This window comes from Neolamprologus multifasciatus, chromosome 7 (assembly GCF_963576455.1).
Source record: "Neolamprologus multifasciatus chromosome 7, fNeoMul1.2, whole genome shotgun sequence".
NCBI classification, from domain to species: Eukaryota; Metazoa; Chordata; class Actinopteri; order Cichliformes; family Cichlidae; genus Neolamprologus; species Neolamprologus multifasciatus.
The window spans coordinates 17,039,731-17,061,643 of NC_140445.1; the positions used below are offsets into that span (position 1 = coordinate 17,039,731).

Below are 21,913 nucleotides of genomic sequence, written 5' to 3' on the forward strand. Positions count from 1 at the left end.
TTACCGCAGCATTTTTCATTGTCAGTAATACAACTATTGCTGCTCTGTTGATGCTATGAAGGGTCAAACTCATCTCTATCTGTCGGCCTCTTCTTGGGTGTCTCTTTCATCTTGCTCCATCACCTGACATGACTAAGTGTTTTTCTCTCTTTTACTTTTTTGTCAACTCACAAGATGACCAACATTTATATACTGTGTGAAATCTCCTTCCCCCGAGCTTGGCTCACCATCCTCAGCAGCCTTGCGCATGAGTCATACATTGCGGAACACACACACGCACACACCTGAGCCACTTACCCAGCCAGTGTTCTCCGGTGATCTTGCCAAATCCCTCACGATAAGATTCCCATCCTCTGAAGAAGTTGACCGAGCCGTCCTCCCTGCGCTGAATCACCTACACAGTCAAGACAGCAAGACAAGAGTTCAGGGGTCAGATGAGATTCATCACACGTGGCGTGCTTCATCATCCATTGTGATGACTCATTCTGAGCCCCTCTGTTGGTCGCTGAGCTCATCCAGAACTAAACTAAATGAACTCATAAATGCTTGCTCTTTCACAAATGAATAATGCAAACGCTCTTCCCACTAAAAAGGCAATTTGTCGGAAGATAATAAAAGGAATCCATTAAATCTTGACTGACTTTGAATCAAATTGCAGGGGAATCTGCATATGTAATTGAAAAGAAAAAAAAATCCCAGAAAAGAGATGATATTCATAAAATGATAATTCTAAATACACACAGAAAAATGAAATTGCTTTTCACCACGTATCATAAAAGTCTCTAAAAACAGTGGTGTGCAGTGAAATTATATGATGAGCTTTTTATAGCATCCCTTCCAGTATGAGAAACAAGGAAAACCTTAGCAGATACTTAGCGATTTAGCTTAGCCATATGCATGAGTGAGGGTGCAGCATCTGTAGCGCCAAATGAAACACTCTATCTATTACAAGTGCTGACATCCCAAGATGAAAGGAAATTGGAAATGTGCTCCAGAAGAGAAATGCATGCAGATGGAAAACGGTCTAGGACCTACTGTTGGAAGACCGTGTAAATGGCAAAATGACAAAAGAAATTCCCTGAGACAGTATATATTCAGCATGACTAATCCCCAAGCATACCACAAGGTACCAGATGGCACCAACAGCCATGTTTGCTTTTAACATCCGCACAGACAAAGAAACCCTGCTGAGCGACGGTTACGTCCTAATCATCTTCATCCTGATAATTGTCTACAAAATTGTCTTAATCTTCATTACTGAATCATCATCATCACTTATCACTGCAGGGATTTTTCTCCCCGTTCTAGATCGATATGTTCTCTAATACTGGTAGCTGCCCCAGTTCATTCTGAAGTCAGTAATGGAAATGTGGGTTTTTATTTATTATTTTTTCTTCATTTTTTATGTCCGATACACAGATCTGATATAACTTACATAAAGCTGTAAACAAAAATCTTTAAAAATGCCTGTCAGTTAATCGCTTATTATTATTATTATTATTATTATTATTATTATTATTATTATTATTATTATTATTATTATTTGTTTTTAACAAGACTAAATCATTTCCTAATACTATGTGACACGAAATTGTTTGCGACATTGTACTGAAGCAGGATAAAACAGGAGCTCTAACACTATAGCTCAGAAATATCAAACACAGGGCATGGTCCACCAAAGACTCTAATCTGTCCCACTGGATGACTTTGGAAAATGCATTTACATAAGTTTTACAGCTTTTCCTACTCATAAAGATCTTCCTTACAGCCATTCAAAACATTGTATGATTTTTTCCATGGGCTTACAGTAAAAAAAGAAAAAAACATTCTGTCAATCATTAAATGAAATCAACAATTATTACAGGACAGTGAGTGATTTAATGTTGAGCTAAAGCTAAGCTTTTACAGAGTCACTGCTTACGACTTAAGCCAAGAATATACATATTTCACAATAAAATAGCAGCTTGTCTTTTTCACATAGAAAACTTGAGATGTATTTTTTAAAACTATTTTAAACTCATGTTAAACTTTACACTGACAGCAATGGGAGATTCACTGGTCCAGCCCAACTTAGATCAAAATGGACTGTACATGGCCCACCATATAAAATGAGTTTTAGTCCTTCAGATGTGTTTATTGAAATTATTTATATTTTGGACAACAATCGCTCTCAAAGGAATGACGACACATAGGAATACAATATATTTTTTATTGGCTGCACAGACAATGATGGTAAGTTATACAAGGCCATCGTTTTTCTTTTCATGGGATTCATTTAAAGTAGAAAAATAAAGACTCTCATGCAACATAGCCACTGTTTATCCTCTTTTCAGTAGAAACCAAACAGCTGCTTTTTTCTTTTGCCTCTAAACATGCATTATAAACAGTGTAGCTCATTGTTTTGCAAGGACTGCATAGATCTGAAACTACCATTTACTCAAAGGGATTTGTATCAGCACTTCCATAAGACTGTCTTTGCTCTGGTTGTGGCACATTAGACCATCGAGCAAGTGTCTTAGCTGCCAGTAATGATGGCAGTGATTGCACTTCTTAATTTCCACAAGATGACATGAAGAAATTTTGCTGCTTATAATAACTCTGAATCTACTAATTAGTATGAAAGCAGTGTGACTGACTGCCACTAGTAGGAGTGATGTGTTCTTTATTTATTTATTCATTTATTTAGTGCAGCCAGCCTTTTATTTGTCTTAGATGTCACAGACAGCAAAAAACATTTAATTTACGGCTTTGAGGTTGTTCCAAGAGCTCTTTCCAAAGAGCCCATCCAGCCCTCTGTTTTTGCTTGGGTTGTGACAGCAGCATTTAGCCTTTGGGAGAAGCCAAAGCCAGCTGGTCAAAGGTCATCTGAACTCCTGCCTTCAGCATCCTGACACATGCACCATTGGTAATCCTCAAAGTGCAGAGTGCAGCGGATATTGGTGATGTCCCGAATCCCGGCCATCATCAGTGACTGTTCCCACAATGGCAGTGATTTTTGCAGGTGGATGATAGCAATGCGAGATCTCTTGGCCTTGCTCAAGAGAAACCTTCTCGGAATTAACTTTTTGAAGTGGCCGTTCAACGGGTGAGCCAGGAACTTGCGCAACTTGACCAAGATTCTCAGATAAGTATCTTAACTCTCTTTACTGTGCACTGTACAGTCTCTGTTGTGCCTAAACACGACTCCTATCTTAAATTACATCACAAATTATTTTAAATTGCTCCGTATCCTCAGTCAAATACAATAGTAGAAATACTACATCCCTTTAAATTTTCTACACAGTGGATGCAATCTGTATCACTGCTACAGATGTCAATATTAGAGTGTGCAGAACATTCACTGTACACCACAAGTATTTTGGAAGGGTTCTTGAGACTCTCCAACACATTCAACTTTAAGTAAAATACACTGTGTCTCTGGCTCATATCCCACAGATATTGCATCTTTGTATGGTGATGCTCTCCCTGACCTTTACTGTAGCCACCATTAGCTCTTTCTCAGCATTTAGTTTCTCTCGGCCTTCATTCAGCCACTTTTGTTACTTGACCTTATGTTTAACCTTATGTTCCTTTTCTGCTAAATGTTAAAAATCTGTCATCCACCATATTTGACAGAGAAGGTGAGATTTCTTACTAGAATGTAGGCATGGAATTTCTGACAAATATGTTTTTTTTTTTTGGTGTTTTATGTGATTGAGGGACACACTTGTTTCTTAACCAAGGAAAGAATTCTGCGATCATCCATTTTCTTCTTGTCTTCTTGTCTTCTTGCCATCTTTTAGACATCATGGTGTTAATGCACTGGGTAGTTCACTCCTTTGAGTTTAGCCAGTGGTTGCTTGTGGTTTGAACAAAAAGATAAAAGTCATTCACCAACTTGTGGTCTTTAACCCTCTACAGCGTCTCTGGTGTCAGATGGGTGTTTTGCAAAATGTTATCAACTTCTTTAACTCCTGAACCACTTGCTCAATTGAAAGAGTTCCAACACTTCCTCAAAGCAGCGACTCTGTGCTTTTCAGTGGTAATAGGGTGATTACGGTAAACCCAGGAACAGTGTCACGGCAGCACCGCAAAGACGGAGGTTGGTTGCAAGACAGGAGTGTGAGTGTATGTGATGGAGCGCTACAGAACACAGACATTTTATCAGACATTCGTCTTCTTTTCACCATGTTTCTGTGGTGCCGTGTCTGGGATAACCGTAATGACGCTAATATCACTGAAAAAGAGTTAATGCTTTCAAGAGCCGTTAAAATTTTTCGACTGTGCTAGTGGATCAAGAGTTACAGTAGTTTGACCCAAAGGTTTGACCTAAAACCTTTTAATAGCTGAATACAAGAGTGAGAGTGTTCACAAACACAACACATACCAACCACTATGAAAAGCAGCAGTACTCTATCTACCTCAGGTCAAGTCTTGGGGTAGTAAAACCTAGTAAAAAAGTACATTCCTATAAATAGTTCAACAACATATATGCTTTAATCAGTTATATTTATCAGAAACATCTTAACCTAAACTCCCCTAGCCTTGCACATTGGTTTATGCCAGATGTTTCATAAGCAAGTGATTGAGCTCCTTCTACTCTTACAGGTAAGTTCTACTAACATTAACCCCCCCCCCCCAATTTCTTCACCTTCCACAAACTATCACTAAATAATACTACCAAAAATAAAATATATAATTTTATATCAGTCCCCCATTAAATTAATAATAATAATACAGGGAAATGCAACAGAATCCCTGATCTCCATCACACGCCTTTTTAAAGTGACTCCTAAACTTTTTTTCCTCTAACAGGTTAATTTGGGTTTTCACTTGCATCGACATCTCCTTGGACCTCATATTGAGAGTTGTGGTGAACAGTAACTAAATGCAAGTTCAGCACTTGGAATAAACTCCAGGTCTTTTATCTTCTTAATTTGGAATTCACCTGGGCATAAAACTCTATCTAAATCTATCTGTCAACTGTCTAATTATTCTTGAGCCCCAGATGCCTAAACAGTTAATGCAGCTCATTAATTCAACCCCACGAATTAAATGTGAAAGACTTGCGACCTGGCCAGGGTGTACCCTGCCTCTCACTATGACAGTCTTCATATATATCAGAGAGCAAGGGAGAGCTTTTTTCACAGACAGCTCCCCCTCAGTCTGAATGGCAACTCTAAATCAACTCTCCATGAGCCATGTGTGCAGTTTTTGGTTTGTGAACTACGGTTGAAATGACAGATAGCTCTCCAAGAAAGATTTAATAACCAAGTGTCCAATTTTATTTTGAACCCTTGCAGTTTGGGTTCCATGTGTTTTAAAGGGCCACGACTACCACCCACTTTGTTAAATATTGATGCAAAACAGAAATTAAAATTAAAGCTAAAACCTGGCACTCCACTGCTGCGCATATAACTGTCCAAATACTGTCTCGACTGTAAATAATATTATTAATCATTCATACACAGGGTTAGAGTGTAGCTCATTTCCACATCCCAGCAGCTGAAAGCACAGATGGATGGGTGGTAAATGCACTATAATTCAGTTCTATTATTATTAACACATATTGTACATTTTGTGTCAGAAAGGAGTTAATGGCAGTCATGTTGTGTTAACATGTTCTGCTTACTACAATTACCACATGGTGTCAAGCGTATGCAGGGAAGCTGTCTGAAAATAGCAGACATGTAATATCTGGGGTTTAAGCTGCGTTTTCCACATTTCCACTGAAATTTTGAACTTTTACTTGAAATAATAGCTTGGAAAATTCACACACCCATACACACACCAGTGGTGACACAGCTGCCATGCATGGCAGATGACCTGCTATCAGGAACAACTTTAGTGGTCAAAGGAAACCTCTGAAAGTGGAGAGGCTGAAGATCAAACTGTCATCCACGAAAACCTGATCTGCAACCTGAGCTACTATACATAACCCGAGCTCATATTCATAAATGTTCATCTTACATTTGATACAAAAGCAGCTAATATTTAACCCTGTAACACCCTGTTTTTGTGAGATTTTCAGACCTCTACATCATCAGTGTGATTTTGTGTTCTGGAAAAACGGGAATAAATTACACAAAAATGTCAGATGTAGCAAAAATTACACAAATGAAAAAATAAATCTGCAAGTTTCTCTTTTTTTTAAAAAAAAAAAAACAACCACAACTTTTCACTCATTAAAAAAAGGCTTTACAGGATAAAGACTTTTGAAAAAACTGATATTAATTGATGTAAAATTGGCTTATAATGAAAATTATGTACAAAAAATAAATAAATAAAAATAGAAATTGTGGTATTTTGTGTTACAGCAGTGAAGCAAATGTGTTGTTGAAAAAAATGACTTTTATTTTCCTGTTACCTCTCAAATCAAATCTGTCTAGCTGCTTACATGCTTACATGTAACACACGTGTCGGATAAAAGATAGACATGAGAGATTTACACCATGCTTTCAAACTTCTGTCCCACTGACACTGAAACATAAAGAGAAAAACTGCTCGGGTGAAATGAAGGCATTGCTTTAGAATTCATTTTGTTAGCTCCTATACAAAAGGTCAGCAGCCATCCTTGGAGCTGATGTTCGAGTCTTCATTAACCTTTCCCACTAGCTCTGTAATTCAGGGGTTGCGGTCTGACACAAAATCTGAGATACTGGTGTACCAGCTACCCCGATACTGCGAATCACTCCTGCAGCACTGGTGAGTGGTCACATGGAGCAGTACTCTACAAAAGCAGGATAACCAACAAGCAGTTCAGTTCATATCAGGGTTAACATACTTGTCTTGCTAGCCATGTCTCCCTCCACAGCCAGTATTCTTGTAAGACTCGAGAGCCCATCTGAGGTTTAATTGCATGTTGACCCTGAAGGTCAGAATCTCTCTCTGTGTGTGTATCTTCCCTGGAGACATGAAGCTCTGCAGAGACACCAATCATTTTCTTTCACATGTTTGAGGAGGGAAAGGCACTGATCAACACTGGGAGGTGGAATAAAGCGAGGCTTTTTGAAGTGGGGGAAAAAAAAATGTGTAGAGATGTTAAAGTGGGTGCTTGATCGTGTAGTCAATCTGAACCTTTGTCTGTATGAGTACAGATACATTTGAAACACTGCTAATGTGCTTCTAAACACAACCAATGAGTTTAAATATTCATGTACTTATTTATTTTTCATATATATTCCAGCCATTGTAACGCATTTGTGTTCTGTTATGACATAATGAGTGTTAAATAGGTTACAGTCAACATTTGTTCCAATTACTCTGATTCCTCGGCTTCACTGTCTTTTCCAGCTACGGAGCTCTTTTCTCTTTTACCAGGTAAAGTTTAAACAATTCAACCGGTTGTTACAAATTCCACCATTTCCACTACCTGGAGAGAATATAAACAAAGTGCACTGTCTGTTTTGGATGCAAAATTGACCCTTCATTTTCCCTGGAGATTGAGTACCTGGTGTCAGATATAATTGCGCAGTGAAAGAGAGGCTCGAAGGGAACCAATCTAAATGCCATTGGTGTTTGTTTTTTGTTTGTTTGTTTTAACTCTATAGCCATTAAATTTAGCAATCAACATTTACTTCATGGTGATAAAAGCAAAAATTTGTCTATTCCCTCTCTAATTTTGAAGTCAATGAGTAATACAAACTTTCTGTCTCTGGCCTCTTTCATCGCTGACATGTCTGAGCAAAGAATGTGCAGAAATTTGAGGCCAGTGACGGTCAGCTGCCTCTTTACCCTGAATATGTTTTCTCCTGTTGAAGTGTTCCTGGACCTCACGCTATGAATCATCCATCCTAGTGGAGCTCTTCACTCCCCTGATTTGATTTATACCATCCAGAACTAAATTCAGCACCTCACACTTCACTCATCCACATGCACACAGAGTCTGAGTGAGGCTGTGACGGACTGCTGTCTGCTCTGATCCCTACATTATGATCATTAATGCAGAACTTTCTCCGAACACTGGTCAGCACTGTATCAGAACGCATTTTAAAAGAATTTTTGTGTCACAAAAATCCCCCCCAAACCCCCACAGCTTTTCATCCGCACCTTCAAAAAACAGGAAATGGAATCAGTCACCCAGTTCAGAGTGTATGCCTCTTCACACGCTCACACACACACGCACACAGTTTCCACTAGGATGCAGCTTAACATCCCAAATGACAAATCCTCACACACAATGTCTGGCTAGAGGGCTGTACCTGACATCAAAGTTGTTTCTGCTAAGGTCAGAAGCTGACTTGTTCTATGTGGGTGAGGGGCAGGCACACAGGCTGAGAACTGCAGTTATGATACAGCACTAGTTTTATTAAAGGGTTCAGCAACGGATGCTGGGGTTTACTTACACAACATAAAGTATATAACCACCCTAAAGCGAAGTTACAAAGCCCACCATGAATACAACCTGGGATCACAACAATAAGTCAATATTAAAGGAAACTTGAGACAAAAAAACAAAAACAAAAGTATCATAGCATAGTACAATCAATTCTTTAAGTAAGTAACTGTTATAAATCAAGTTCCCTGAATGGATTATTAAGGTTCATCCCTCGTGCATTATTTATTTATTTATTTCAATAAAGGTTCACTTCTCTTCCCTTCATCTGAAGACTCCCCGAGCAAGCTATAGGAATTGCCAGTCCATGCCGTCAAACTATATGTTTTGCTAAAAGGCAGGGAAACCCAGCGTTGATTTGTAAATCAGGAGGTCCTGAAATGCACAGAGGGGGCTGTTCTGATAAATCAGAGGACAGGCAGTAAAAAAAAAAATCCACGGTCCCTCCACCACATCGGACGAGACCTAGGTGCCAGCTGTTAAGTCTAAACAAAACTGTCATTCTCAAACAAAGCCTTAAGACAGATAAACCCATGTTTGGAAGCTTTTATTAATGCACTTAAAGCAAGGTAGCACACAGCTCTGCCGTGATGTAAACACACAACAGACAGAGAAAATAGTGCATCTGTGAATGACAGTCAAATGCACTGAGCTGAAATGAAACAGTGCACATGGATAATATGAGCCTTGAGCTGCCTGTGTTGCCAGCTCTGACAAGTTGGCCCTACCTACACAAGTTTGATGGGATTCTTCCCTTAGGAATATTAGAATAAAATTTTGAGACTGCCACCAGTACACTGTAGTTCCAAAGAGAAAATGATCAGCTATGGCACTGAGCTGTTTATTATTGTCTCCAGGTGCACACACACACGCACACACACACACACACACACACACACACACACACACACACACACACATATATATATATATAGCTGGATTATACCTATGTGGATATACTAACAGGGTATTATTTTGTTTATGACAGTATGTCACAGGGTACAAGTCAGTTAAAAGAATTGCAGTGGCAATAGCTGTATTTTTGTTAACTCAGTGGAGTGGATCTTTGTTCCCTTGTTTTTTTTTTCCTTCTTTTTTGAGGAGCAGTTATTTACAAGGCTGTAGAGATGAAGAAAAATAGCTTTGATGGTGCCAGCAGCTCCTGTAACATGTATTGTCAGAGTGTCTGTGTCACCAAATCAACATCATTTAAGTATTAGACATGTAAAAGTCAAGTTCACTTGACAGCTCTTTGAAAAAAAAGTAACCCCTGCATTTAGGGACTCTGGGTTTAGGGCCTGCAGCCACTGTCTAGACACACACACACGCAAAAAAAATAAAATAAAACAAGACTAACATCAGGCCAACATCTAAATGCTCTATGCAAATACAGTCAGTAGTTTTAGGAGGACCGTTTAAACAGGCAAACAAGAAATGCAGTGAAAAAAAACAAAAAAAACAATGGCCGAAATAACGTTAACAAGCAAATCTCCACTCCTTAATGACCATCTCACCCAACACACGGGCTATTGCACAGGCATGATTACATTAAGCTCCCTGTAATCTCTGCAGTAGATGGAGGCTACTTAACAAGCTGCCTTAAGCTCTTCAGCAGGCTTTCTGTCAACTACTGGGAGCCTGCAGCGTGCACAGACGGACACCCTGACTGACAGACCAGAACACAGGGAAGAATCAACACAAGCACTCAAAAGCTGATTCTGGGAGATTTACAGTCTGGCATGTGACTGGGTGGAAAAAAGGCATTATGCCAATAGCTTGTTAGCTCTTGGCATATAGGCTACATGCTGTGAGCACACTATGTTTATATGTTTGGTGCTTTGGCAACAGATGTCACTTGCTCTGCTCACTACCTGAAGGTAAATGGTAACATCTTCCTGAGCGCTTAATATATCTGCTATAAAGGCAAACTGAATCACACAGGAATGATCTTTTTTTGTTTTTTTAAAGCAGCATTTATGGAAAACAGACACAATATAGCCAAGATAGACACGTAGACAGAAGGAAAATAAGATAAATAAAATAAATACACAAAACATGACTTGATGCTAATAAAATCAGCTCCAAAAGCAGCTCCGTGCTCCTTTTCATAAGATGGATCAAAACAGACTGGTAGAGGAGCTTCTAACAGTTTGATTACATTGTTAAGAATATTGATGATATAGTGACAAATTCAACACTGTCTGATGAAAGCACTCATAAATCCACAACAGTCTGCACAATTGCTATCTTCAAAGAGGAGTGCAAACATCTGCTGGTGAATGTTTTATAATCCTATCAGAAAGACAGATGTGCTCCAAACACAGCAGCAGCAAATGAGAACAGAAGGACAAACACAATCCACAAGCATTTTTTTATTTTATTTTATTTCATTTATTTATTTATTTTTCACTCCCGCTTACACACATATTTCTGCATTTACATGTGCTTAAGTAAAAAAGATTATTCTTGGCTTGCAGGGGTAACCTGATTTCAGAAACATCATATAAATAAGAAATCTGGTTTTCCCTTTTTTGGGTGGGGTGGGGTGGAAGGATTAAGAGAAACCGGGTTAACACAGGTAGATCTCTGCTAGGGCTTGTAAACATTCTTCTAAAGTCTGCATGTAGACAAAGATCAAGGGCAGTACAAGACTTTGGGATTTAGCATCACACTGGTGTGGCGTGTGCCAAGATACAAGAAGCTAAAACTGATTGATTTATTAAAGCCAATATAAGCTTTACTTATATAAAGTGCTGTGCAAAAGTCTAAAGCCAGCCCTTGGTGCTTTATATTTTGCATTCAAAGAGCCAAACTTTTTTGTATTTAAAAAAAATAAGAAAAAAAAAACCAACAAAAAAAACCCAAAGCAGTTGTTTTTCTATTTTTGTCATTTGAAATTTGCTATTTAGCCACTTAACACTGAACTCTGAATCATTCCAGCATAAAAAGGGACCTAAGTCACGGGAGGGACCATTGTTGTGTCTGCACGACAGAAACCTGCGCCAAAAAGACAAAGAACGAAACTGTTTCAGTCTGTTGTAATAACACATAATTTGTTCCCACCGCTTTAGTTATATCTATGAAGAATGCCAAGGCTTGCACAGTTTGCACCAACAAGGTAATTGCCAAAGAGCTGTTAGCTAAACACTTGCCATAACTCAGGATGACATCCAGTGTGTCCTTAGAGGACAAAACAAGAGGTGGCAGACAAAAAAAACAAACAAAAAAACCCCACAGCAAATTAACACTATCTGAAAGTCATGCTCTTAAGAAATAAAAAGTCCAGCAAAGACCTGACACAGGACCTGAGAAATACATCTGGCCCTTCATTTGGTTCATCTACTATTCACTCAGTGCAAGGATGGCTGTCAAGAAGCCATTCATAAGGAAGGGGAAACAGGCAGAAAAGGTGCACATATGCCAATTTACACAAGAACTAGACTGAAAATCAGTGGCAACGGGTCATACGGAGTGATGGATCCAAATTTGAAAATTCTGTAAGTACTGAGGAGGTCAGGAGAGAGGTGAAACAGCATCTACAGCCATCTGTAAAACACAGTGACGGCTGTCATGGATTGAGGCTACATTACATTCAGTGGTGTTGGATACGTTGTTAAAATTGGTTGAATTATGAACCCATGAAAGTACCATTAGATTTTGATCCAGCATTTGGAAAACATCTGATTGTCAGTAACCTCATTTTTCATGCTTTCAACACACTGCCAATGCTGTAAAATACCTGAAGAGAAAAATACACAATGGGACACTAGCAGTCTTGGCTTCCCCAGAGCCCGGACGTTAACATTACTGAAGCAGTGGGATCATCATGACAATGACTGGAACAAAATGGAGCCAACATCCAAAGAAGAGCTTTGGATGTGCTTGAAAATTTTACTACTTAAAGAAGCTGTACGACCTCTGTTTCTGCCTTACTTCATGTATTTCTATGTGTTTCCAAGCAAAATAGAAAGAAATGTGGCTCGAGATGAGGCTTGAGGCTTTTCCATTAAACGGTAGCAGCAGCAATATCAAGAGTCCTGTTCGTGTGCTTGCTCAGATAGGAAATGTAGAATTAGCAAATGTTTGTGCAGCATCTCTACCACAGCCGTCTAACCTTCCCCACTCCCAAAAAACAACACTCATCCCAGCCTAATGGCAGTAATATCCTAAAGGACATGTCTGACTCTGCCTGCTGTAATGCTTCCAGTGGACAGCTCATGCTCTGTCTCAGCACCACAATATTATCTCTTTATGTCAGATATTTAGGGTGAAAACAGAGGTTTACTTCATTGTCTAGAAAAGTAAATTGAATTTGGATAGAGTGACTGTTGAGTGTGCAAACTAAACATTAAAAAGAAAAATGCATGCTTTAAACAGAAGTGAGATTGTACTCGCAGGTTTTCAATTCTGTGCCTTACAGATCATTTAGAGATATGAAACAACTGGAGAAACCTCCATCCTGGATTTGCTTTATTTTTCAAACCAATAAACTAACAGGCATGAAATATTGAAGAACCTGTGAGTCAGATAGAGATGCTGAAAAGCCTATAGCGTCGCCTCCGACATGCTCAAAAAGGCACTCTAAGCCTCCCGAGGAGTGATACAACATGCACACAATCGTACATTCAATCTCAAAAACTTTTACATTTCAGTTCTTAGCTGAATTGAATATTTGAGAGTGATTGCAGTGCTTTCGATAAAAGCACCATCTGATAATGCAGACCCGCAAAGCACTTTGATATATCTACTCTCATTAATTATTTATGCCGTGGTCATTTTTAGGCCCTTCCTTTTAACAAATAAAATAGTAATAATAGAAGACATTACCCTAAGCCGTAAGAATGTGTTTAAATGGCATTTGAAATCACCCTTTTGCAGATGGCAATGCTTGCCCAAAGGATTACTCTGGCTATATATATATATATATATGTATATATATATATATATATATATATATATATATATATATATATATATATATATATATATATATATATATATATATATATATATATGTACAGGCATCTCCGTTTCTTTGATTATTTGTATAGATAGTTGAACACTTCATAACTTATTTTTATGAGTGCTGAGTGTGTGTTTTGGGACCAAGTAATGACAGCTTTCTTCTTTTATGTCCTATCTGCCATCATCCCTCCTACCTGTGTTGTCCAACAGTCTCTGGGGCATGAGTTATGGCAGTGAGGACATACTGACCAATTTCCTCTGACAACCATTCACATCAACCTGCATGAAATGTCTCTTCTCTTCTCTTCTCTTCTCTTCTCTTCTCTTCTCTTCTCTTCTCTTCTATTCAAACACTAAAATGCACTAATGGTGGTTACTGTGTACTATACTAGCCCTATCCAAGATGCGCACCTCTGTCAAAACTAGTATGTTAACTCTGACTAACAATATCATTATGATTTAGCAACATAGATTTGATCTGATACATCTTTTTTTGCTCCTGTTCATTGATTTTTATCCTGTTTAGCGTCTTCTCTTTAAAAAAAATGGAAAAAACACATTTATATCTATTTGACATATGAGTCATCGTGCTATAGAGGATGCTCACTGCAGTGCGGGAAACTCATATTCTGCATAGTATCTTACAGTCAAGAAAACTCAGCATGTTATTCTAGTTATTGATTTGTCTTTTGTATAAGCGTACCACCACTCTACTCACTTGACAGTTACTAACACCCTACATTTAGTCTTTATCTACAATTTTCTATCTCAGTCTCTGAATCAACCTGGTACACGGCCATTTTTTTCCATGCAGCCTCTAAACTCTTTATTTATTGATTGTGTAAAATTCTATTGTTTTTTTTCCAATTATTACATGTTTTAATTATAGTAAACAAACAAACAAACAAAAACCTTTCTCTATTCACCACGTTACAACCTACTTTACCGCATCTGCGGTTTGCAAGCAGTCAATTTAGTTCAATTCAATTCAGTTTTACTTATAAATGGCCAAATCACAGCTGCAGTCGCCCCAGGGTGACTATTGTAAGGTAAAGGCTTCTACGTTAAGCCATTAAGACCCAACAGAGAAAAAACTGGCTGTTTCTTTTGCACACTTGTATGTTTTTGTTTTATTTTTCTTTTAAGTGAGATTTTCCTGTATGTAACGAGACCGCAGCTTTAATGCAGCCGGTTCCTGAAACTGCAATGGCTCCCAAATTTGTTAGCTATGTAATGCATTGTTTTCTTTTGGTTTTTATTGCACAAAAAAAAAAAAAAAAAAACTGGCGTCACTTGATTAAAACTTGGCTGACAGTGAATTTTCTAACCCTCAGTGAAAACCAAACCATCCCTCAGATCTCTAACTTCATGCTGTAAACTTCATGTAAAGAACCTTGTTATAATCTTGACTTCTGCTCCCAAATTAGATTTGCCGATTAAATCTGTCGTCAATACAGGCTTCTGTCAGTTAAGACTCTTAGCTAAAGCCAAACCCTTCTGTTCTTTTAACAGCCTTGAAAAGGTGATCCCCACCTTTATCACACCCAGGCTGGATTAATGCAATTCCTTATATCCTAGAGTGATCAAGACTGCTTCACTAAGAGTTTTCAAATCTCAATTAAAACTTCATCTTTTCTCTTTAACCTTTTAATTTTAGTTTAATTTTTACTGTCTAATCCTTATTTATAAATATGCTTTTAATTTTGCTTGTAATTATCCTCTTTGATTTTAATTATCTTCCATTTCTGTTTTGCAGTTAACTCCATCCTAATTGTTTCTATTAATTATAATTATAATTAATTATATGTGTATCCTAATATTATCACAGCACATTTGTAGTTTGACACAGTACCAATATTTTATTCTCATAACCAGATTATTGCAAAAATCACACTTCCTAGTGTGGACAGCTTGATGGAAAAAGTAGACACTAGGATTTAACTATGTGTTATTATTAGAGATGGACCGATCCGATATTACGTATCGGTATCGGTCCGATACTGACCTAAATTACTGGATCGGATATCGGAGAGAAATAAAAAATGTAATCCGATCCATTAAATATCAAAAAAGCACCTCACAAAACTTGGCGACATGGCGAGCCGGAGCAGTGTGGTCACGTGATAGAGCGGCTGTGTGTATTTGTAGCCTGCTAGCAAACATTTCATCTCCGAGGAAGTTATCTCAGAGAGAAGTAAAGCAAGTGTGTAAGTTCATCTCTGAATGTTTGTAAAGCATTCCCGCGTTAAGCTTAACAACCGACATATAGAGCAACTGCCTCTCCTCTCTCTCTCCTGCTGCTACTTCAATCGTGAAACTGCTTAATGATCAGCTGATCGGCTTTTCTGTCGTGAGTCCTTCTCTCTTCTTTGTTTTTGGCCCACTTCTCACCAGAAAGAGGAAACCAGCGGCTGAACACCAGCAGCACTATTAAGCTTGATAAGCTGTTGTTAGAATTTATTTAATATTACTTTCTACACCAGGATCTTTTTCTATGCAGCTGACGGCTGGTAACTGTGCAAGGGCGGATCTAGCAAAGTTTAGCCAGGGGGGCCGATGGGGCATGAACAGGCAAAAGGGGGCACAAAGACATACTTTTCTTTCTTATTCTCATTTAAAATATCTAGCTTTTAATTATTTAATAATTATCTGAATCTTACACCCAAAGTTTTAATCTGATGTAAAATGTATAGAAGTCCATTACTGTATATAGTAACTGTTAAGTCTAATATACCCTAGTACTTTTTAGTAGTAGTACTTTTTCCTTTGGGAAGGTACCATCTGTGCAGTCTGCAATTCTGTTGAAGAAAGATGTTGAATCTATTTAATTATTCTTGAAAAATAATTTATTTCTGTGAATTTTTTTCACCCTGCATCAAATTAAAGTTGATTACATTGATTAAGCATCATGAGGAAGAGGGTGGTTCCCTATTTTCTTTTGCTGGGAGTTTGCAACCCTATTAGTTAGCAGAAATATTAAGCAACCTAAGTACTCTTTAAAATACCAGAATAGGGAGGATGGGGTAGGTTTAACTTTATTAGATTGATCAGTGTTGCTGATCTATAAAATATTTTGGGTGCAGTGTGTTTTTTTTACATACAGGTATAACAGAATAGCTTTAGTGTTGTTGTTGTTTTTTAACTTGAGTATGAACTTATACAAAAAGCAGCAAGATATTAAAAAAAGAGTTTTACTGATTAAAAAACACTATATCGGATTCATATCGGTATCGGCAGATATCCAAATTTATGATATCGGTATCGGTATCGGTATCGGACATAAAAAAGTGGTATCGTGCCATCTCTAGTTATTATTAATGTATAGTTTCAGAAGAAGTTAACCCCTTAAAAAAAAAAGAAGCAAATCTGAGATTCGTGATGTTAGAAATAGTGGATTTTGTGGGTGGCTGTGTTGGTTTGGTCTGGTTATGAGTCATGCATGCCATTATGGAACACATTTTCTTTGAACATGCTGCCATTTAAAACAGCTGGTGGTCTCTAATTTTTGCCCTTTTTTCTAAAGGCAAATCTTATAGGGTGCTATTAGAACAATGAAACAGAAATCATCCACGCGAACCCACACATTAACGCCCTCCAAATGCTAAAACTATGGGAACTGCTATTGGTGATATCCGGTGAACATATTTGTCTGCTGTATTAAGGTACAGACAAGTGAACAGACGCTGAGAACACATTCTCCTAAAGGTCATCACTGACTGATGCTACAGCTCTGCTGATTGACATCTAAATCTATGTAAGACAGCTGTACAATTAACAAGGCTCCCCAAAGGTCACCTTTTCACTGCAAATACTGCAAAACAGAAACATTTGATTGCATTTGAATTATCCATTTCAAAGTACGGGGAGCGATCTAATTCCTTTTCACTTATGGTATTATTTTTTTAAAATCCCTGCATCCTTGTTATCACTCTTCCTCCCTTTTGGATTCTGATGTTTTCATCAAGCCCACTCCCTTCTTTGTCTCCTCCGAGTCCCACTCGCTCTCCTCTGTTCCCTCCCTTCTGCGAGTAACCTGCTCATCTTTCAGTGTGTCTGCAGTAGCCTCTGCAACAGTGCTACAGTATGTCAGTATGCTAATGAGGTGGCAGCATATGGCTCATTCCTTATTTAAGCTCAGCCGTCAGACAGGCACTAAGCCACTCAACTCACCATGCATCTCCTCTCCCTACCTGCCCCAGTTGGATCACACCACACTGATCTCTTAATGAGGCTCAAGCGTTATCACAATCAGCTCAACACACCAGGCCGGATCAGTAACTGCTATATTATCACCTCAATCGGAGCCGTTAATCCTTTTATAGGACCATACGCAAAGTCTGCACACTTTGACACTGCTGCATTTTTCGGAAAACAGACGGGAACTCTGACAGGAAAGCACGTTTGCGTTCAGAAACTGTTTTTGTGGGAGTGTGCTCGCTTTAATAACAGTAATTCATGCACAGACACACGAACACATACACCCTCCCACTCACACACACGCATACAAGCTGCTATCCACTGACAGGCTGGTATGTAGCTCTATTCCATCATGCTGGGCTAAGCACTCTGTCACTCTGACAGTCTGGCTTTATTTGATGATAGGAGGGTACGACCTTGCCTATCTCACGCAGTTAGTCACTGGTTTACAAGTGCACACACATGCACGCACAATTCACTGACATGCCGATTAAACAGCGACTTGGGCTGATATTTTATATGTGCTTATGTCACTGTCGCGGATGTGGAAAGCAAACTCAGACACAGTATAATAGGATACCTATTTCAGACTACATTTGCCTTTGCTGTGCTTCTTTTCATTATTAAGCTTGACAATGTGCATAATGACTGTAGCGGCATAATACGTCCCCCAGTATAAACAGTCAATTAGTGCGTAAAATGCAGACAATATAGCTGTGATTGCAGCCACAGACTGCGAGCAAAGTAGTTTGGAGGTTTGAAACTGTGCGCTCTCCTTTAAACCTTTGAAAGTTCTGCACACATTCAGGAGGAAAGCCTTCAAGGAGTTTTAACTATCCATTGAAAAAATAAAAAATAAACAAGGCAGCATTGCACCCTAACCTTTATAAATGGCAGAGATTTAATTATTCCCTTAAAGGATGTAGAAGACTTTTAATGCTGCTTATGTTACTTTGCGAGAAGCAGAAATCTTTTACTTTAACAGCTCATTTAATAGATTTTTTTAACTATCCATTCAAATACATGGGACAGAGCTGAAAAACTGGGCTCTTGGTTTTACTTACAAGTATCACAACCTATTATATATCAAAATATTGGATTGTGCAGCTTCAGTTTCAGAGTCTTAGTCCTCCATTAAAAACTGCTCTGCTTTCCTGACAGCTGCTACATTATGCTTTAGAACAAATAGACATAAATGGCTCTAACCAGTAAGAGTGTGTGTGTGTGCCTCCGTGTGTGTTTTGTGTGAGATACATCTAAACCACGCTCCCAAATATAACCTCAAACATCCCTGAGTAAATGTTTGTTCACCTCGCTTGTCTTTCATTCCCCAAAGATGCAGTGCATCCAGTATACAGTCTCACTTAAACTGTGATGTTTGCTTTAACAAGGCCAGACAGCTGACATGTATTTGATGAAAGAAAAACCACATTCTTAGGAAACAAAAATATCTCTTTTTTTTCTTAATTAAATACAAAATATTACTGTACAAAGACAAGATTGCAAGAATTACAAAGCGAAAAACACACAATCAGTGCAGGAATTTGTCAGCTATAATGAAAACATTTTCTCCGGTGAGTTTGATGCACAGCGAATGGAATTACGCATAAAGTCAGATGCTGTAATATGCTTTCTTTGTATTTTTTCTACAAGAAATCTCAGCACGGGCAAAGCAAAAGAGTATCTGAATCTCTACTCATGATGACAGCACTTACTTAACCTTTACTGAGCATTTACAAAACAAAAGGTGTCATCATCTTCTGCTGTGACTGCTCCTGTAACACTGGCTTTCCTTTTCTGCTTTATTCATTTGATATTGTCACCTAAATTATGACTCACAAATATTGTGTTTTTGAAATTAAAAGCAAGTCATGAACAGGAAACCTCTGTTTTAGTAATTAGACAATACTTTTGGATATAAAATGCCACAATTTCATAATTTTACCAGAGTTTAGACATGTATCTATGTGAAATTTTGTGCCAATAATTGTATGAATTCTTGAGCTACAGTACTGTGTAAATATACGCTGATATACAGCATATATATATATATATATATATATATATATATATATATATATATATATATATATATATATACACCGTAATTGTCGGGCTATAAGCCGCTACTTTTTGCACAAGCTTTGAACCCTGCGGCTTTTAGTCAGGTGCGGCTTTTCTATCGATTGTCCATGATTTTTGTCATATCGTAAGACGATTTGTTGTATTTGTTCCGCTGTTGTACGGCACTACGTTGCCTGGCGGAAGGGCATGTGATCAGACACACAGTATCGGGGTTCAAGAGTGGTATGTTGGTCACATGTCCATCCGCCAGGCAACATAGTGCCGTACAAGTAGCGCGAAAAACAAACTTCAAAGTAGCGCTACGCGTTCAGCGGGAGGCGTGGATGACGAGCAGCGATAAACTTGCGAAAAGCAAGTTATGCTCAACTCCACCGGTGAAATCTGACAGCGTGGAAAAGTGTGAAAACATCCATGATCACCAACGGATTTCGAAGGGCTGGACTGCTGCCTGATAGAGAGGAGGACACCGCCACGGCCCTTCTGAGGGTGTTCGACTCTGACTGTCAACGAGGATTTGTTTGGTTTTGAAAGTGACAACGAAGGAAAGAAGCTGAGAGTGGATGACGTAGCCATCCTGAGCCTGTTCGTATCCGACACTGGAGAAGAGGACTTTGGTGGTTTTAGTGCGCAGGAAGATGGTGGTGAATGACTGACTTTTCTTCTTGTTAAAGCTGTGTCACTGCACCTGAGCCTAAAAGGTAGTCCGAATCTATTTTTCTGGTGTGCTGTAGGTTATTGTTATGTACTACATTTGTTACTCATTTATGAAGCACAGTACATGTTTCGCACTTGTAATTACCGCTACTTGTACATATACCTAAATAGTTATGCAAATATGTACCCATAACTTGTTTTTCAAAATATTAATAAAAGTGATGTGTCTCCAAACAACCATCTCTTTCCTGACGATTCCCTTTGTGCATATTCTCTTACATATGATAAGTCAACATTGAAACACCTGCGGCTTTTAGTCAGGTGCGGCTAATGTATGTACAAAACAGGATTTTCCCCTGATTTTATATCAGTGTATATATATATATATATATATATATATATCGGTATATACCGATACTATGGAATGCCGTTTAGGAAATTATTATATATATAGAATGATCTTCTGAATATATAGAACAAAACTTGAATATATAGAACAAAACTTGAATATATAGAATGATCTTCTGAATATATAGAACGAAACTTGAATATATAGATGATCTTCTGAATATATTGAATGAAACTTGACGTCACGGAGGCGCTTGCGCCATCTAGTGTTTTCCTTGTTTGTAACTGCGAGGAATGGCATTATGAGCCAGTCTGCACGGAATCTTGTGGCTCAAATTCTAAGTAATGAGGAGCTAATAAACACCCTGGCAAATGCATGTTCTGACCAACCAAATATTAGTACCAGTGTACTGCATCGTAGTACTGATGAAGAAATTTATTCACTGTTTCATCGTGGAAGACCAAATGCAGTGAACCTCTCCGGTCAGATAGCCCCTGGTTAACCAGCTAACGTTATGGAGAACGTGCATTCCACATCACAGGAGTTCCCCACAACGGGTCCCATCTACAATCTTAGACTTAGACTTTCACTCGAGAGGGCCCAAGGCAGAAGAGTTAAGAACGGAACTAAATGCACTGAAATTACTAGTGTAAGGTTAATAATTGGCCGTAAGTTTCAATTGCTAGACTAAGCTAAGTAAACAAAAATATCACAGTAAAAAACAGTGTGCAATAGACTCACAGCGTGTGATTGTGGAGACTAAACTGTGCACAACAGTTAATTTGTTTAATTGTGGAAACATTCCAGCCTTGGGTTTTCTCCAAAGCCAAGCCTTGAGTTCATCACTAACTGCAGATTTCCAGTGACCAATACTTGTGAAAATATCCTTCGTATACCAGTTCATGTGTACACTACTTTCAAATCAGACATGGATTTTGCAATACAGAATTCACCAGGAAGAGCATGATGTGTATTCTCAAGGTTTGCAGAACTTATGAGGATTTTGTTTTTGTTTTTCTATTTTGCATATGCATGTTTAATTTTTTTGTATCTTGTTAATGTTGTTAACCCAGCTTCAGATTATCAACCTGTCCAGGGTGTACTCTGCCTTTCATCCTGTGGTAGCTGGCAACGCAGATAGGCTAGCAACGCGGATAAAAATAAGCAGAAGAGAATGGATGGATGCATTTGGTTTCAATTTATACATATGAGGCATATTTTGTTTTTGGATTGTAGTTTATCTGTTTTCCTGCCTTTATGGCATGTTGTGTCTCTGTTCTCTGATATGACCCATAGTAACATTAGATTATTTAGTACCCCTGCAGGGAGCAAAAGAATATGCCGTACTG

At 38.4% G+C, this 21,913-nt stretch overlaps 1 protein-coding gene across 2 annotated transcripts in view; it reads right to left on the reverse strand.

Moving 5' to 3' along the window:
• fibcd1b (fibrinogen C domain containing 1b) overlaps positions 1 to 21,913 on the reverse strand; it is a 135,265-nt gene that overhangs the window by 40,978 nt on the left and 72,374 nt on the right. For both annotated transcript variants that reach the window (XM_085168652.1, XM_085168651.1), the window contains one exon: positions 298 to 394. In XM_085168652.1, coding sequence (XP_085024778.1) covers positions 298 to 394 — 97 coding nt within the window. The remainder of the gene's footprint in view (positions 1 to 297; positions 395 to 21,913) is intronic.